The following is a 19,647-nucleotide window of genomic DNA, read 5'->3' on the forward strand; positions in this document are numbered from 1 at the left end:
GATCATGGTGTATGATCCTTTTAATGTGTTGTTGGATTCTGTTTGCTAGTATATTGTTGAGGATTTTTGCATGTATATTTATCAGTGATATTGGTCTGTAATTTTCTTTTTTTGTAGTATCTTTGTCTGGTTTTGGTATCAGGGTGATGGTGGCCTTATAGAATGAGTTTGGGAGTGTTCTTCCTCTGCAATTTTTTGGAAGAGATTGAGAAGGATGGGAGTTAGCTCTTCTCTAAATGTTTGATAGAATTCACCTGTAAAGCCATCTGGTCCTGGACTTTTGTTTGTTGGAAGATTTTTAATCATAGTTTCAATTTTATTACTTGTGATTGGTCTGTTCATATTTTCTATTTCTTCCTGGTTCAGTCTTGGAAGGTTATACCTTTCTAAGAATTTGTCCATTTCTTCCAGGTTGCCCATTTTATTGGCATAGAGTTGCTTGTAGTAGTCTCTTAGGATGGTTTGTATTTCTGTGGTGTTTGTTGTAACTTCTCCTTTTTCATTTCTAATTTTATTGATTTGAGTCCTCTCCCTCTTTTTCTTGATGAGTCTGGCTAATGATTTATCAATTTTATCTTCTCACAGAACCAGCTTTTAATTTTATTGATCTTTGCTATTGTTTTCTTTGTTTCTATTTCATTTATCTCTGCTCTGATCTTTATGATTTCTTTCCTTCTGCTAACTTCGGGTTTTGTTTGTTCTTCTTTCTCTAGTTCCTTTAGGTGTAAGGTTAGATTGTTTATTTGAGATTTTTCTTGTTTCTTGAGGTGAGATTGAATTGCTCTAAACTTCCCTCTTAGAACTGCTTTTGCTGCATCCCATAGGTTTTTGGATCGTTGTGTTTTCGTTGTCATTAGTCTCTAGGTATTTTTTGATTTCCTCTTTGATTTCTTCAGTGATCTCTTGGTTATTTAGTAACGTATTGTTTGGCCTCCCTGTGTTTGTATTTTTGCGTTTTTTCCCTGTAACTTGTTTCTAATCTCATAGCATTGTGGTCGGAAAAGATGCTTGATATGATTTCAGTTTTCTTAAATTTACCGAGGCTTGATTTGTGACCCAAGATGTGATCTATCCTAGAGAATGTTCCATGTGCACTTGAGAAGAAAGTGTAATCTGCTGTTTTGGGATGGAATGTCCTATAAATATCAATTAAATCTATCTGATCTATTGTGTCATTTAAAGCTTGTGTTTCCTTATTAATTTTCTGTCTGGTTGATCTGTCCATTAGTGTAAGTGAGGTGTTAAAGTCCCCCACTATTATTGTGTTACTGTCGATTTCCTCTTTTATAGCTGTTAGCAGTTGCCTTATGTATTGAGGTGCTCCTGTGTTGGGTGCATATATATTTATAATTGTTATATCTTCTTCTTGGATTGATCCCTTGATCATTATGTAGTGTCTTTACTTGTCTCTTTTAACATTCTTTATTTTAAAGTCTATTTTGTCTGATATGAGTATTGCTACTCCAGCTTTCTTTTGATTTCCATTTGCATGGAATATCATTTGCATCCCTTCACTTTCAGCCTACGTGTCCCTAGGTCTGAAGTGGGTCTCTTGTAGACAGCTTATAGATGGGTCTTGTTCTTGTATCCATTCAGCAAGCCTGTGTCTTTTGGTTGGAGCATTTAATCCATTCATATTTAAGGTAATTATCGATATGTATGTTCCTGTTACCATTTTCTTAATTGTTTTGGGTTTGTTTTTGTAGGTCCTTTTCTTCTCTTGTGTTTCCCACTTAGAGAAGTTCCTTTAGCATTTGTTGTAGAGGTGGTTTGGTGGGGCTGAATTCTCTTAGTCTTTGCTTGTCTGTAAAGGTTTTGATTTCTCCATTGAATCTGAATGAGATCCTTGCTGGGTAGAGTAATCTTGGTTGTAGGTTCTTCCCTTTCATCACTTTAAGAATATCATGCCACTCCCTTCTGGCTTGTAGAGTTTCTGCTGAGAAGTCAGCTGTTAACCTTATGGGAGTTCCCTTGTATGTTATTTGTCATTTTTCTCTTGTTGCTTTTAACAATTTTTCTTTGTCTTTAATTTTTGTCAGTTTGATTACTATGTGTCTTGGCATGTTTCTCCTTGGATTTTTCCTGCCTGGGGCTCTCTGCACTTCCTGGACTTGGGTGGCTATTTCCTTTCCCATATTAGGGAAGTTTTTGACTATAATCTCTTCAGATATTTTCTTGAGTCCTTTGTCTCTCTCTTCTCCTTTGGGGGCCCCTATAATGCGAATGTAGGTGCATTTAATGTTGTCCCAGAGGTCTCTTAGGCTGTCTTCATTTCTTTTCATTCTTTTTCTTTACTGTATTCTGCGGCAGTGAATTCTACTATTCTGTCTTCCAGGTCACTTGTCCGTTCTTCTGCCTCAGTTATTCTGCTATTGATTCCTTCTAGTATGTTTTTCATTTCAGTTATTGTAGTGTTCATCTCTGTTTGTTTGTCCTTTAATTCTTGTAGGTCTTTGTTAAACGTTTCTTACATCTTCTTAATCTTTGCCTCCATTCTTTTTCTGAGTTCCTGGATCATCTTCACTATCATTATTCTGAATTCTTTTTCTGGAAATTTGCCTATCTCCACTTCATTTCATTGTTTTTCTGGGTTTGTATCTTGTTCCTTCATCGGGAACATAGCCCTCTGCCTTTTCTTTTTTTTTTTTGCGGTACGCGGGCCTCTCATTGTTGTGGCCTCTCCCATTGTGGAGCACAGGCTCCGGACACGCAGGCTCAGCGGCCATGGCTCACGGGCCCAGCCGCTCTGCGGCATGTGGGATCTTCCCGGACCGGGGCACGAACCCATGTCCCCTGCATCGGCAGGCGGACTCTCAACCACTGCGCCACCAGGGAAGCCCCTGCCTTTTCATTTTGTCTGTCTTTCTGTGAATGTGGTTTTCATTCCACAGGCTGCAGGGTTGTGGTTCTTGCTTCTGCTGTGTGCCCTCTGGTGGATGAGGCTATCTAAGAGGCTTGCACAAGCTTCCTGATGGGAGGGACTGGTGGTGTGTAAAGCTGGGTTTGCTCTGGTGGGAACAACTCAGTAAAACTTTAACCTTGTTTGCTGTTGGGTGGGGTTGCATTCCCTCCCTGTTGGTTATTTGGCCTGAGGTGACCCAGCACTGGAGCCTGCCCAGCTCTTTGGTTGGGCTAAGGGTGGACTCTGGAGGGCTCATGCCAAGGAGTACTTCCCAGATCTTTAGCTGCCAGTGTCCTTGTCCCTGCGGTGAGCCACAGCCACCCCCTGCCTCTGCAGGAGACCCTCCAACACTAGCAGGCAGGTCTGGTTCAGTCTCCTATGGGGTCACTGCTCCTTCCCCCTGTGTACTGACATGCACACTACTTTGTGTGTGCCCTCCAAGAGTGGAGTCTCTGTTTCCCCCAGTCCTGTCGAAGTCCTGCAATCAAATCCCGCTAGCCTTTAAAGTCTGATTCTCTGGGAATTCCTCCTTCTTTTGCTCGACCCCCAGGTTGGGAAGCCTGACGTGGGGCTCAGAACGTTCACTCCAGTGGGTGGACTTCTGTGGTGTAATTGTTCTCCAGTTTGTGAGCCATCCACCCAGCGGTTGTGGGATTTGATTTTATTGTGATTGCGCCCTTCCTACCGTCTCAGTGCGGCTTCTCCTTTGTCTTTGGATGTGGGGTATCTTTTTTGGTGAGTTCCAGTGTCTTCCTCTTGATGACTGTTCAGCAGTTAGTTGGGATTCTGGTGCTCTTTGCAAGAGGGAATGAGCTCACGTCCTTCTACTCCACCATCTTGAACCAGTCGCTCCTCCGGTCTCAGTTTTTCAAAGTTACTAGATTTTTTTCCAACTTTACTCTGCTTTCCTCATAGTAAGTACAGTGGTGAACCATATAATAAAATTTTATAAACTTGAACCACAGTCATCCCAAAGGCCCTCATGAGCTCCAGTCTCCAGTGAGTTCCGTGTCCAGCTGAATTCAGTCTCCAGAGACTTCATTACTATTTAATAAATGGGTTTTCACTTTGGTCTTAAATGTGATTTATGCATTTTCCTTTTATGAATAAATAAGTTCTTAAAGTGCTGATTTTGTTTTTTTTAATGACAAGTGGTTATCATAGTAAGCAATCCAAGAAATATCTTTTAAAAGACTCATAATCTGCCTCTCAAAGGTGACATTTTATTAATGAATAAGGAAGTAACTATTTAGTAAAGCCAACTTATCTATGGAATGAGCAGTTTTGGAAACGGTTATATGTAATGTGATTTTGTTGCCAAAGTGAGTTATGTATCAAGTATTATTTGTTAAAAGTAGAAAAGCATAATACCTTTGTGTTTGTTTGCAAGAACCAACTGATTAAAATCGGGAACTTTTGAAATTTACTATCCAAATTTTAATCAAAAATTTTCTATAGGTGCTGGATAGGATTGAAAAATGAGTACCTTGACTTGATAGGATACATTTATTCCATTTTGGTTACATGTCTTTGTGAGGTCTCTCTTTGACCTATAATAACTCTTAATAAAAGTGATCTTAGATCAGACTGGTTATCTTTTTGATCTTTGTTTTCTCTTTCATCTCATAGACTTGATACTTACCTCTAAGTTAATGCTTGTAAGTTAATGGTAGACATTTGTCTATCATGTTTATTAATGACATTATTAGTGGCATTTGCCTTTTTCATGTTCTTGCCACTACCACTTTTCATCTTTTTTGGTCATCTTTGTTGTTAATAGATACTGAGCGCCTTCTATATGCCAGACACTGTTCTAGGTGTGTCTCTTTTAGGAGAAGGAAAACTGAGGTTCAGGAGAATTAATGTTACACAGGAAGAAGGTGGAAGAAATGGGCTTTGAACCCAGGTGTAACTCTCCATACAAAGCCTATTCTCTGTTTTCTATGCTGCTGCCTCTCTGCAGCACACACACCCCTGGGCACCCACTCATCTCACATCCCACAATTGAGTTGTGGTCTATTTTTATTTTAGAGTTATCGTCAGGAGCACACACACCCCTGGGCACCCACTCATCTCACATCCCACAATTGAGTTGTGGTCTATTTTTATTTTAGAGTTGTCGTCAGGATAGAAGCTTCCCTTCTGTGGAAGTGACTCTTTGGAATATACTGTCTTTTTTATGTCGTGGAGGAAACCATATATGCTAGAAACTTTGTATGTCATAGAGATATATGCTAGAAACTTTCTCTCTAGATTTCAATTTATCCAATGATAGTTTAATATCAGAAGTGTAAAAAGACTATTGGTTATTGTAGTTACTATTATAAAATAGTAATTCAGTAGAATCTGAGAGTGAGTTTACTCCAGCCCTGCCTAGAAGAAAGAATGTGCCATTAGGTATATTAAGGAATAGCTGCTTCTTATGATAAATGAATGGTGTATTGTATAGTTCTTTGATTTTTCTCAGTGACCATAGAGGCTGGTACTGCAAGAGACAGCTCCATCTGCAGCTGTAAGATTATTTATTAGCAAGTCTTACTAGCATAGTACTGTACTGTTAAGTCTTATGCAGGCATATGAATTTAAAGAAATGTTTTTATTTACATATTCAGTAATAGAATACTGATTCCAATATGACTGAATTGTAAAGATCCTCTTCACACGCAGGTATCTACAGGAGGTGGGTTACACAGATACTATTCTAGATGTGAAATCCAAACGAGTGCGAGCTTTGTTGGGCTTTTCAAGTGATGTCACTGACAGGGAAGATGACAAAAATCAGGACTCAGTTATAAATGGCACAGAGGCTGAAGTTAAAGAGACAGCAATGATTGGGTAAGTATTTTGTCTGGAAAGTGGTTTGGCTGTAGTTTTAGTTCTTATTGATGTTTTTGGCTTATGGGTGACACTTGTGATACTAGTACTTTTAGATACTGCTACAGAAGTAATTTAATGATAAAGTTTAATAAAAAAATTAAAATTTTATTTGGTAGTAGATAACACCATAGGGATTAGAGTTATCATTTATGATTACTTTAAGAATATTTTTATTTAAGATTTTTAAATTGCAATTTATGGATTTAATATAGATTTTAATATCTTGAAGCTCAGTCACTATTAGAACTTCATAAAAGATCTTATTTGGAAATTCACTTCAAATCAGTACGAGTGAGATTTCATTCCTGGTGACGCAGAAATCATATAAATACTTAATTCTTTTGATGTAAACCTTTTCTTAGCCACTTTCATGTATCTAATAATGCTGTAACTCATCTTCCCCTTGAAAAGTATCTATTTCAAGTATATATTTTTTAATAGAATAAGTGAAGAATTCAGTAGCAGAAATTGTTTTTTGCTTTTTGGATCATGTATCATACAATTATATGTAATTCTGCTTAAAATGAACATGGACAGTTAAATAAGGAGATTCTTCTTTATTGAAAAAAGTTGACATGATTCTTAAAGAAATAAAAAGCCAAATTCTTAAAGAAATAAAAAGCCAAAGATTCTTTGAAAGTCCGAGTATGATGTTACTTTATTTTAACTCATGTTTAGGCTGGAAGAATGGTTTTAATTGAGCTCTATACATTTTCTAGTGAGAACATAGTTTCTATTATTTGGAACATAAACTAAAATTATGGGGTTTAGCTAAAGGTTTAAAAATACGACTTTTATAAACAAATGTCACTGGAGCCTTCTTAAATGTATTCATTAATAATTAAGACTATATAACTTGTTTTAATAAATGTAAGATGTAGATTGTTTCTCTGTGTAGAAATAGACAATGTAGGCATTAATCCTGGTTATATTTTTACCTAATGAATTAGCTCAAATTATTATAAAGACCCTCAGGAAAGACCACTCTAGTTGTCTTGTGTTTTGGCCTTGACCTCTCTTTTGAAACTGATAAAGGTATTATTCTGAATCTGACTTCTATAGGGATGGAGCATAGGTTGGAAAAAAACAAAAACGTAGCTCTGAGCAGATTTGAAATTTAAGATTTATCTGTTTTGAGAATTTTGCCCATAGTTGTGGCTAAATTTTTTCAGGAAAATGTCTTCTTATCTATAACATTTCCTAATGAGAGAAATCATTCTGTTCCGGCCATTAAGAAATTTTTTGTTAAAATTCTTTAGAGGGAACTAAAATAAAATCTTACATATTTGAAAAGTCAATCGTTTTGAAAAGGTTTAACCAACAGGATCAAGTTTTGTAGTAATATTAATTTGACTAAAATATTGTTTTTAGTAACTTTATGCACACTTTGCTTTTTTCAACTCTTTAGCTGTTCAGAAATGCAAGATTGCATCAGAGAAAAATGATGTGTTTACTAGTTATTTTCTTAGTTATGGAAACTTCTGTGTCAGAGCAAGAGTTGCAGAGAGGAAAAGAAATAGAAAAAAACAGGTAGAGATAATAAGAAAAATATTTTTAAAAGAAATGCATTAAGGTTGGCTTAAAAATCAACATAATAGTGGATCAGAAGGGGGAGTTCTTTATATTGGATTGCCATTAATCTAAGTAGTAGGTATGATTGCAAAGTACTTTTAAAAGAGTAGGCAGGGCTTCCGTGGTGGCGCGGTGGTTGAGAGTCCGCCTGCCAATGCAGGGGACACGGATTTGTGTCCCGGTCTGGGCAGATCCCACATGCCGTGGAGCAGCTGGGCCCGTGAGCCACGGCCGCTGAGCCTGCGCGTCTGGAGCCTGTGCTCCGCAACAGGAGAGGCCACAACAGTGAGAGGCCCGCGTACCGCAAAAAAAAAAAAAAAAAAGAGTAGGCACTTCCTTCCTATATTGCTTTTCCAGTTAAAATCCATGGAAATATAATAGATAAGAATCAATGTAGATCATAATATGATTTGGGGGTGTCATAATACAATATAAACAGAAGTTAGTGCTGTATATCATGGATTAATTCTTATGTCGAGTTTAAAAAATTAACTGAGCAAGGTGTATATGTTTTAAACCAGAAAATCTGAGTTAACAGATTCTGCCTCCGTGCTGGATAATTTTAAATTCCTTGAAAGTGCAGCTGCAGATTTCAGTGATGAAGATGAAGATGATGACATTGATGGAAGAGAGAAAAGCATCATTGATACTTCAACGGTGAGTTGAATAACTCAGATATAAATATTTTTAGGGACCATTATGCATACTTTAATCCATACCCTTCAACTTCAACCCTTAACTTTTTTTTTTCATTAAAAAAAAAATGTTTGGGGAAATTTAATCTAAATTCCCCATAAGTTTGGGGAAATTTAATCTATATTCCCCATAAGTTTGGAGAAATTTAATCTAAAAGTTTTTGTATTGATTTCAAATTCAAGACTTTTTAGTATAGCAGCTTTTTCTTATGGGCCTTCATTCATTAGCTTTTTGTTAATTCATTAAACATTTCAACGTTTTTGTAGGGTTAGTGAACATGGTAAATGTGTGTTATAACAATGCATTGTTTTTGGTGCTATAAGACAATAGAACTGACAGACCCATTATGGTGCCTGATGGTGACTGGCGTCAACTCTAATTGGTGTGGTTTTTGTTTCTCATGTCAGGGTTGCTTTGGTAGGCAAGTTCTACACGTTTTCAGAACTCTTCCATTAGATTTCTCCAAACTTGTTTAGGGTTATTCTGTGGTTTTGTTTAGATTTTTGTAAGTTTACTGTTTCCATGGTAGAGTCCTGGAATAAGAGGTATCTAAATTCTCCCTTCTCTTCCCTTCTTTATTCTGTTCCCTTCTACCCTCTCCCCTTTTTAACCTCTCCCCTCTTTTCTTTCTCTCTTCATATTCCCTCTTCTCCTTCCTTCTCTGTCTTTCTCCTTCTCCTTCTTTTAAGTAAGAGATGAGGGTGTGCTTCTCTGTTTAGGAGAGTGTTCACATTTCCTCCTTCACATTTATTTAAGAAGAGGGAGGAGAAAGTAAGGTAGTGTAAATAAAGCAGACTGGAACGAGTCAAAGCCTTGGGCTAAAGTCCCAGTTCTGTCACTAATTATCTGTGCTTCTTAATCCTTCAGGCTTAGTTTTTCAGTTTGTAAAATGGGGATTATAATAAATAACCATCTTATCCCCAGAGTATTTTGTGAGGAATAAATGAAACACTATGTATGAAAATGATATGTTTAACTATAAAGTGCTTTCTAAGTGTAATTTCTCTGTTCTCTTTACGTCCTCTGCTTTCATCAGAGACACTCAATTTACTACTTCCTGATTAATGTTTCCCTGGGCCACTATTCGGTAGTACTGTGCTAATACAGCCCTGCCATGGATATTATTTGAACTTCACATAGTTACTCCCTCTTTTTATTATTCAAACAAGTAGTTATAGCACATGTTTAAATATACTGTAGTAAAAGAAAATGCCGAAACTTGTATGATAACTTTTCTCTGTTGTAATCATTTGGAAATTCTGTGCTGACTTGTGATTTCTATGGGATGACTGTACTGAGATATTATTTTTCCATCAGAATACGTTATTCATAACTCAGTGGTTAAATAATAACTAATTATTATGCTTTAAGTTTTGTTGTTAGTCGTTATATCAGTGTAAATATTAAAAAATCTATAAGCTGTTTATTATAACTATCAAGTGTGGTCTTAATAGAAATTCCTAACTGTAAACTGGTTTCTTTTTAAATAATCGAATTCATAAATATCTTGACCTCCAATTAGTGCAGATCATAGCAATTCTGTGACCAAGCAATGAAGGCACAGCTAATATAAGCATACTTAACCCCATTTAAATATTGGACCCAAAAATTTTTCTAGTTTTTCCTTTAGAAAAATATTTCTAAACAAATAATTGGTTTCTTTATAATAGTTTTGCTAATTTTTATTATATATTACATTGATTTTCACAGCTGCAGTATAATAGCTACATGCCAAAAGACTTTAAAAATCTAACTCTATGTAGCAATGTATAAGCAGGACTTAGAAGATTTATTGCGGTGCTGTATAGAGAGAGAATGGCTGAAAATTGTGCTGTTAAAATGTTTAGTAGAACAAGCAGATTCTTAAAATGTTATTTTATTTCTTTAATCAAAAATAGTTCAATAGATTCAACTAAGAAAATACAGAAACATAAGGCTCTTAGTAGCTGTTGGTTGTGTTAAGTCTATTTTCTACAGGCATTTTCTTCAAAAAGCTACATATGTTCATTGTCCTTTCTTGTTCTTTGCCCTGTATTGGAGTTTGATTTTTCTTTGCATTACACTCTGGGTCATTTTCCTCCTCCCCATCTCCTTCTCTTTTCTCATGTTTGATCTCTTCACCTTATGATTCCAGAGATATTTCTAAATGTATAAAAATGAGACATAATGGCCCTTGTCAGATTTGCTATTAAATCTAGATTATGTCTCTAAAAGATCAATATTTGAAGAAAAATTTGAATATATAGACAATTATTAGAGGAAATTGATGCAAGGTTCGGACAGTAGAAATAATAATGGGCATTGTTCCCCCTGCCCCACAGAATACCTTCTCAGTCTTGTGGCATGCATTTCTGAGTTTGTAGCTTTTGTGATTTTAGCTTTTGTAAGGGAATGATGTACTAGAGTTAAAATTTATCATGGTTATATTCTGAAAAACTCTTGCAATGTTTTATGAAGTATTTCTTTCTTTGGTTAGATTAGAATATCTGCTCGCTGCACAGACTGCATCCAAGAAATGTAAGATTTGGTTGTGGTTCTCATAGTACAGTATGTCAGGGACATTTTTCCTCTATCTGTAATTTAAATGCATGTCTTATATTCCAGTGTTTTCAATATATGATTCCATTTGTTTATTTAAAACAAACAAGCCATCATTTAACAAAGTTTAAATCACTACTTTAAAATGTATAATGCATATCTTTTTAAAATGACATCTGTGTTTTCTACTGAATTGGATAGGTATTACAGTTATTTAACACAACAAAGATGCATTTTCTGAAGAAAATAATTCGGTTTTCTCATTCAGTGGTAAAAGGATATTGTCTTCTTTACTTAAATTAATCCCATAATATATCCTAATATTTTAATTGAGCATGTTTTTTTCATTAGATTGTTAGGAAAAAAGTATTGCCTGATAGCAGTGAAGATCGAGATACAAAAGAAGCTCTAAAGGAGTTTGACTTTTTGGTTACATCAGAAGAAGGAGACAATGAATCCAGAAGTGCAGGCGATGGAACAGACTGGGGTAAGGAAGCATACTGGATCCAACTAGAGATGTTATGTAAATGAACGAAACTAATATTTTACTAGGAGGGCAACATCTTGAAGAACATTTTAAACCTCTTGTAATGTTGAAATGTTGAACATTCTGTGGACTTTTCTATTGTCACCTTTTTTCCAGGGTATGTGTGTGTGTGCGCTTAAAGAAGGTTGTACAACTAGTTACCTCATCTTTTAACATAAGCAATACAGTATGAAAATAATTTGAATTCATATATAGAATGTTCTCTGTTTTCTACCTAGACAGTAGAACTTGCAAATATAGATTTTGTGGAAATTGAGTATGAGAATGTAGTAGAGGATTTTAGAGATCTCATCTCTGGCTTTTCCTGTGCAAAAAGAAGTATAAGTTAAAAAGTTGTAGTTATTCATTCATTTTAGTCAAGTTTCATCATTTTGTACAAGGCATAGAATTTTTTTGCACAAATGGTTCTAAACAAATTTAATATTTTAAACATCTAGTAAGAGTTCAAACAAGTATTTTAGGGAAAACTTCTACAGCACAGATCATTCTAGGCGTTTGGAAATGAATTGTCCTATCAGTAAGGTAGGATTGTGATAAATTCTTCAAAAGTGATCAGTTCTATCAGGTGTGTGTATGTGTGTGTGTGTGAGAGAAGGAGAGAGACAGACAGAGAGAAGGCATGTAGATCCTGAGAATGAGAAAATTTTCTTCTGAGGTTGAAGAATTCCAGGATTCCCTTGGCTTACAGTCTATGTACTTTAAAGACAGATAAGGTTAGGGAAACAGTAACTATCTTAATTTTTCCTTGAGGCTTTACCTTCAGGGACTCTGATAGCAATAATGCCACTTCTTTTCCTTTTTTTTGGTAAATATTTGAAGAATTATTTGGGATAATTACTTAGTCATTGAAGAATATAATGGCTATTTAGTGACTGGCTTTTTCTTTCTCCCCAACAGAACAAAGTTTGGAAACCAGGGGAAGTTAAAGTAAAACGAGTATCTCTCCTGTCTTATTCCTTACTGAGCTTATGTATCAAGTTATTTAGATATTTTAGGCAACAATTCTTCCAATATAGTTAGATCCACCGTGCTACCCTGAGGTCATTCTCTGAGGAGTCACACATCTGCATAAATGATAGTTGGCCTTTTCTTTGCCAGTCTTATTGCAAGGGTAATTGGGATTCATTTTTCTCCAAAGACAGCTGCATTGTCCCTTCATAACTTCCTTTGCTTTAAGGTGTGAGTCATGGCCCAGAGTATTATGTGATACAGGTCTGTAACCTGCTATGAATTTACTGGTGAAAATGAGTGACTGTTCCCACATCTGAGCTGTCTCACTCTTTAGTAGTGTCTTGGACATTTCTGTTTATGAGTATGAGTGAATGGAATTTTTCAGTTGACTGAAGGTTTCTTTACCAGAAGTTTGGCCTTGTATGTGTTAAGGATTTTAAAATTTAAATTCAAGTCATTTCACTTTTAATCAATTAACAAAACTAGATTGCAAATCCTGTTTAGTTGAATGGGCATTTAAATCACTTTAAGGGCTTCCTTTATCTGTTCCCCATACCCCTAAAAAAAGTTACTGTGCTTATGCTAAGAATCTCCTTAGTTTCTCACAAGCAAATAGATTTTACCACAGTTCTCCTATGATCTTCCGTTACTGTTGTTATCAGTATGACACCTAGTTAAGAGTATGATATAGCTAAATTTTTACTTTAAAAAACTGAAGACATTCTAGGATGCAAGAGCCAACTCAGTTTAATTTATTATTAAGATGTGATTGATGAAAATTAACATTTTTGATTGTTAGACTTTCTGAAAAACGTAGACTGTTTCTACTGATGTTAGTAGAATATATTGGTAGTTAGATCTATAAAAATGTTTAGCCTATAAAAACTCAATAAAAATGTTGAGTTTATATTCAGAGACCCAATTATCTGTTTTTTAAACTGTGGATTGAAACTTGTTAAAGATAGACAGATTTCTGTTTATTCTGGTTCATTTTGGTTTATTCCAATCACTGAACAAATATTGATCACGTGCCTTCTATGTATCAAGTCTTCTAGGTGAAGATCCCTACCCCTGTGGTCCTACATTCTACTAACAGGATATAGCAGTAAGAGACAAACATGATAAATGATATAGTATGTCAGAATATGATAAATGCTATGGGAAATAGAAAAAAGGAGAACAGAGTAAGTGGGATAGAGAGTGCTGGGGTCAGGGTCAGGTGGAGTGGGACAGGTTACAATATGAAATAGAGTGGTCATGGTAAGGCCCATTGAGAGGGTAACATTTGAACAAAAGACAACATTGATGAGGGAGTTAGCCACATGGTATCCAGGGAAGGAGTGTTCAAGAAGAAGAAAACCAGAGCAAATGCCCTAAGATAGCCGTAGCCCTGGTATGCTTGAGGACTTCAAAGAAGCTAGAGTGGCTGGAGCAGAGTGATTCTGAGGGGAATGTAGTAAGAAATGATCAAATCAAGTGGAGCTATGTAGACCACTGGTGAGATGGGGAACCATGGGAAGGATTTGAGCTGGAAAGGTGACATGATCCAGCTTTTGTTTTAAAGCATCACTTTGGCTGCTGTGTTGAGAATAGACTACCCAGGGCAATCAGTGTTGGCAATAGACTTGGAGGGGAGAGTGGGAAAACATTTGCAGTAATTCTAGCAAGAGACAGAGGTTAGGGAAGTAGTGGATTTGCTGAGAAGTGGTCAGATTCTGGGTGTGTTTTAGAGGTAGAGAAAACGGTATTTCCTGAAATATTTGATGTGGGGTTTGGAAGAAAGGGAGATTTTTGGTCTGATCTAATGGAAGTCTGGAATTGCCTTCAAATAAGATGGGGAACCCTGTAGATGGAACAGATTGGATGGGGAAGATTGAGAGTTTGGTTTTTGTATGTTTGGTTTGAGTTTTGACTTCCTAATAGAAATATAGAGTAAGCAATTGGGTACATGTATGAGTCTTGAATTCAAGTGAGTGTTCTAAGCTAACACTTATATAACATTATATGCATATAGTAAATTATAGTAAGTATAAAATATATAACATATTTACTCTTTAAATTTTCTACTCCTGAAATAGTGAAAATTACTGATTGAATTTCTTTTCTACTAGAAGCTCAGTTTCCTGATTTAAATATTTTTAAATTAACAGGTCACTTAAATTGTTTTAAATATTGAATGCCGGGTTGATTAATAAGTTTACAAAGTGCTATTTAAAAAGCCTATAAAATAAAAAATGATCATTTGCTGATAAACACATGCCAAAAATATACAATTTTTGAAATGAAAAGATCATTGAAGACTATTTTGTACAAATGCTTAATCTTCTTTCATTACATAACTTAATAAGAAATGGGTTTTTTGTGAGTCAATCCTAATGAAATTCAGAAAATGGGATGAAAATGAGGGGTTCTTGAATATGGACTTTTGGGGCTTAATATACTATAAGTAGCTCAAATCTTGCAGGTTTTTTTTTTTTCTATGTCTATTTCAAGAGAGATTTGATATTATTACCTAGGAAATTGAATTGATCACTTGTTTCTTGGATATTATATTTTATGTGACATGTATCTAATTAATAAGTAATGACCTTAAAATTAGTGCTACTATGAAGAAAATGGTTGTTATGTCCATCCATTGACATAACAGTGAATTTACTGTTCACTGTTCAATATTTTATTGAATATTGTTCAATATTTTATTGAAAAAGGCTGTTTCATTTGTTTCACTCTGTTTAGAAAAGGAAGACCAGTGTCTCATGCCTGAAGCTTGGAATGTGGACCAGGGAGTAATTACCAAACTCAAGGAACAATACAAAAAGGAGAGAAAGGGGAAAAAGGGGGTGAAGAGTAAGTGGAAAACATTGTATCTATAAATCATAAATCTTACCTCTTTCATATCCCCCAATTTTTTTCTCCAATGTTTTCCTAAAACTACTTACTCTTTTTCTTTTCTGCTCCTGACCTCTTTCCTTTTCACTTGTTCTCAGGGGTTGAAATTAAATGGTTAGCTGTTTGATTATGAACTTTAAAAAAAAAAGGCTGTGCGTATAATTATGGAATTATAATATATTCCAGTAATAAATCCAGAGTGTCATGAGTATGTGGAACTATGTTTTCACACATATTGATCATTTGATTTTTAAAATTAGATGTGCTTAATTACAGTAATGGTTTTTCACTGTTGACAATTTTAAATCTCGTCGAGTGTGACTAACACTCTGACAAGCCACCAAAATTATTATAATTTTAAGTCTTGGAGACAGAAAGAAGTTAATTTCTACCCCTGAATATTCTATGTGTTCATAACACACAGTTCATTTGCTCTCATCACTATATTCTATACAGGGCACAGAGTCAGATACACAACTTTTTTTAAGTATTTATTTTTCTAATTTAAATTTTTGGCCAATTTCATTTGTAATATTACCAATTAGGTTTGTTTTTTTTTTTCAACAAAATGAGTGCCACATCAAAAATGGAAGTTAAAATGAAATTTCTAGCCCTATGAATCATATCTATATAACTTATTCAAATTATTAATAAAGTTTAACAATAGATCTAGTTAAGTATTTAAAATAGAAATACAAAAGCTTTCAAACATCCCTGAAAACCATCTTAAACACCTTTCTAGGAGAGCAAGGCTGAACTATCCATCTCCTTGTGTTACCACTGTTATTGACAGTATGGACATGGGTCTCCCTTTTATGGCAATAGGAATTTCATCCTTTGGGATATTAAAGTAGTGTAAAGTAGGATTAAAATCCAACTTGAGTGAGGCATGTGTTTAAAATTGCAAAAGGCTGGAAGGATATGCCTTTTCTTTTTCTCTTTTTATAGTGATGCTAGGGATTATCAAAGACCAGTCATTCTTTTACAATCTAGTAGTTACTGATAAATACTAAATCGTTATTTAAAATATCTTAGAATTTACAAGTATTTAGCTTTAATGGATAAAAAGTCAGTGGCCATTATTGATGTTAGTACTGTACCAACCATTATGTAACTGAGAGATAATGACATTTGATGCCTTCTCAATGTAAATTAAATCCAAGTGAGGAAGGTTTAATATTAAAACATAAGAACGTTTTATACTTTTTATTAAAAAATAAATGTAAATTGATACAGCCACTATGGAGAACAGTATGGAGGTTCCTTAAAAAACTAAAAATAGAACTACCATACAACCCAGCAATCCCACTACTGGGCATATACCCTGAGAAAACCATAATTCAAAAAGAGTCATGTACCACAATGTTCATTGCAGCTCCATGTACAATAGCCAGGACATGGAAGCAACCTAAGTGTGTCGATGAATGGATAAAGAAGATATGGCACATATATACAATGGAATATTACTCAGCCAGAAAAATGAACGAAATTGAGTTATTTGTAGTGAAGTGGGTGGACCTAGAGTCTGTCATACAGAGTGAAGTAAGTGAGAAAGAGAAAAACAAATACCGTATGCTAACACATATATATGGAATCTAAAAAAAAAAGGTCATGAAGAACCTAGGGGCAAGACGGGAATAAGATGCAGACCTACTAGAGAATGGACTTGAGGACACGGGGAGGGGGAAGGGTAAGCTAGGACAAAGTGAGAGAGTGGTAGTGCATATATGGACATATATAGACTACCAAATGTAAAATAGATAGCTAGTGGGAAGCAGTCACATAGCACAGGGAGATCAGCTCGGTGCTTTGTGACCAGCTAGAAGGGAGGGTGGGAGGGAGGGAGACGCAAGAGGGAAGAGATGTGGGGACATATGTATATGTATAACTGATTCACTTTGTTATAAAGCAGAAACTAACACACCATTGTAAAGCAATTATACTCCAATAAAAATGTTATAAAAAAAGGACAAAATAAGCATTCTCAGAAGAACAAAAAAAAATACTGATAAAAATTTAATCTTAAACAATAGTGAGACATGGTTTATTATGGCTTTTCAGAGCCATGATAAAAGCAGTTAAACTGAAATTTTAAGGAATATTTGTCTGTCATACACAAGAAATAAGGAGAATATTTTAATCGTCAGATTGACTTAAAGTTGATATATTTAAGCCATTATGCTACAATAATGAATGTCTTAAAATGTAAAAGATCTTTGAGTTGGAAAAGTATCCAGGACTTATGTAGAATCCATCTACTATTATATTTATTATTAGGTTCTTGTCAAATATCAAGGCATCACTATAGTTGGAATTAAGCATTTAAGGTCTAAAACTGCACCATTTGACTGGAACAGTATTCCTGCTAATAGAAGCTATTGGGTTTCCTGGATCTGGGGATCTTGATCACTATTCAGGCATATGGCACGTAGCTTTTTAGTATGGTGAAGAAAAATGATTCTTTAGGAGGAGAAATTTTAATGTCTTTCACTGAAGAGAGAGGGACTGTAGACTGATGTTCAGCACATTTTGTTTATCATCATCAGTTCAGGTTATCTTGATAAAATGATAGTCTGGGAACGAGTGAAGACAAGATTAAAACAGAACTGGAAGACTTAAAATGAAAATAGAACTGAAGGAAAGCTTTGAATTGATATATGGAGCATTAATTTATAAACCACCATGGGTATTTTTAAAATTGAACTGTTACTCATTGGAAGAAGTTGAGTCTTTTTAATATGGTCTAGTAGAAATATTTCCAGTCAAATTGTGTTCTTCAATCATACTGTCTTAGAATATATTTCTAGGTAGTAGTTAAAATTGCTTAAAAATAGTTGTATTCTTTGCTGGTATAGGAAAAAAAACATAATGGACTATGGGTAAGATTTTCCCATTCTTAATTAAACTTACAACAGGAAAAACTACTGAAGATCTGTTTCAGCCTCTATCCTATATAAAACAATCAAAACAGGGATGTGGGAGAATGCAGCATCCAAGTACAGGTAAGTAATTGGCAGGGCGTGATACTTCACCTCAGATACCATAGCTTCAGGACGTAAGGCAATGAATGCAACTTAATATAAACAAACAAAAAAAGACTGTGATTGTTTAACTCAATGTACGCAGTAGCTTCACGGTCTGTGGTATCTGTCTGCGTTTAGAGCAGTATACAAGGATTATAGAATAATATTATTTTTAATGGTCCAAATTGCACATGAGCATTTTTTCATGCAAGTAGTGATGTTATTCCATTAGCTTAATCTAAAAAATATATGTAAAACACAATTTTTTTCAAGAAATAATAAACTTTTAAAATAATTTGAAAACTTAGAAAATAATTACTTTTTAATATAATATAGTAGGGTAGTTTTAAAGGTGAATGTTGGCAGATGTAAGGTTTATGACTCCATTTTGATGCAGTTGGATAATTCTATTTCCTCTTTTTTGTTCTCTCCCTCCCTTTTTGGGGGCTAGGGCCCAATAGGTCAAAACTGCAAGATATGCTTGCTAATTTGAGAGATGTTGATGAACTTCCCTCATTGCAGCCATCTGTGGGTTCACCTTCCAGACCCAGCAGCTCCAGGCTTCCTGAACATGAAATAAATAGGGCAGATGAAGGCAAGTATTTTAGACACTAGAGCACAAAAAGCACTTGGATGTACTTATATAAATTATTAGAAAGGGCTCTCTAAGAGAAGAATTTTATTCTACAAATGTTTGAACTACGTAGTACTCCCCATATGTAGGCTTTCTTATAGTCAAGGGGGTTTGATTCCAACTGTAATCTCTAAGATTTGAAAAAGATGTATAAACTTAAAAATCAACTCTAAATTATAGTTTAGAATATCCCCTAGTGCCACAGAAGCCATGTATTTGGTGTGTACACAGGTAGTTCTAATTATACCATTCCAACAATGAGAAAATTACTTTAAATTATTATTACTATAAATAGTAAATGTTTACTTTGAGACTCACATAAATATTTTAAAATATTTAAGCAATTTATCATTTACAAATGAAAAAGGGAAAAAGGACACCTGAAGGTCTAGTCACATTTTCTACTTTCTGTTTTTTCTTGTTCTCTTTCAGTCCTTGTCTATGTGCATATACTTTTTGCAGAGTTATAGTCACCATGTAGAATAATTCAATTTTATTTATTTGTATGAAATCATAAAAATAATCTTCATAATTGTAATTTTAAGATTATTCTATTTTAGACTTTATTCTTAACCATTCCCCCCTTTTTAAATACATATATGTGTGTGTGTGTGTGTGTATATATATATATATATAATTTTATTTATGTATTTATTTTTGGCTGCATTGGGTCTTCGTTGCTGTGCACAGGCTTTCTCTAGTTCTGGCGAGCAGGGGCTACTCTTCACTGTGGTGTGCAGGCTTCTCATTGCGGTGGCTTCTCTTGTTGCGGAGCACGGGCTCCAGGCACACGGGCTCAGCAGTTGCAGCACGTGGGCTCAGCATTTGTGGCTCACGGGTTCCAGAGCGCAGTCTCGGTAGTTGTGGCGCATGGGCTTAGTTGCTCCACAGCATGTGGGATCCTCCCGGACCAGGGCTCAAACCCATGTCCCATGCATTAGCAAGTGGATTCTTAACCACTGCGCCACCAGGGAAGTCCACCCCTTTTGGATATTTAGGTTCCCAGTTTTTTACAGTA

General features: G+C 35.2%; 1 protein-coding gene across 2 annotated transcripts in view; it reads left to right on the plus strand.

Annotated features, from left to right (window-relative positions):
* STRN (striatin) overlaps window positions 1-19,647 on the plus strand; it is a 106,149-nt gene that overhangs the window by 59,145 nt on the left and 27,357 nt on the right. Inside the window, exons 5-9 of one of the 2 annotated variants that reach the window (XM_029232017.1) lie at window positions 5,570-5,737; window positions 7,873-8,008; window positions 10,937-11,072; window positions 14,820-14,930; window positions 18,447-18,590. In XM_029232017.1, coding sequence (XP_029087850.1) covers window positions 5,570-5,737; window positions 7,873-8,008; window positions 10,937-11,072; window positions 14,820-14,930; window positions 18,447-18,590 — 695 coding nt within the window. The remainder of the gene's footprint in view (window positions 1-5,569; window positions 5,738-7,872; window positions 8,009-10,936; window positions 11,073-14,819; window positions 14,931-18,446; window positions 18,591-19,647) is intronic. The other variant, XM_029232018.1, reaches the window with a different exon arrangement.

This window comes from Monodon monoceros, unplaced genomic scaffold, assembly GCF_005190385.1.
Source record: "Monodon monoceros isolate NGI ecotype Baffin Bay Population unplaced genomic scaffold, NGI_Narwhal_1 Super_Scaffold_19, whole genome shotgun sequence".
NCBI lineage: Eukaryota > Metazoa > Chordata > Mammalia > Artiodactyla > Monodontidae > Monodon > Monodon monoceros.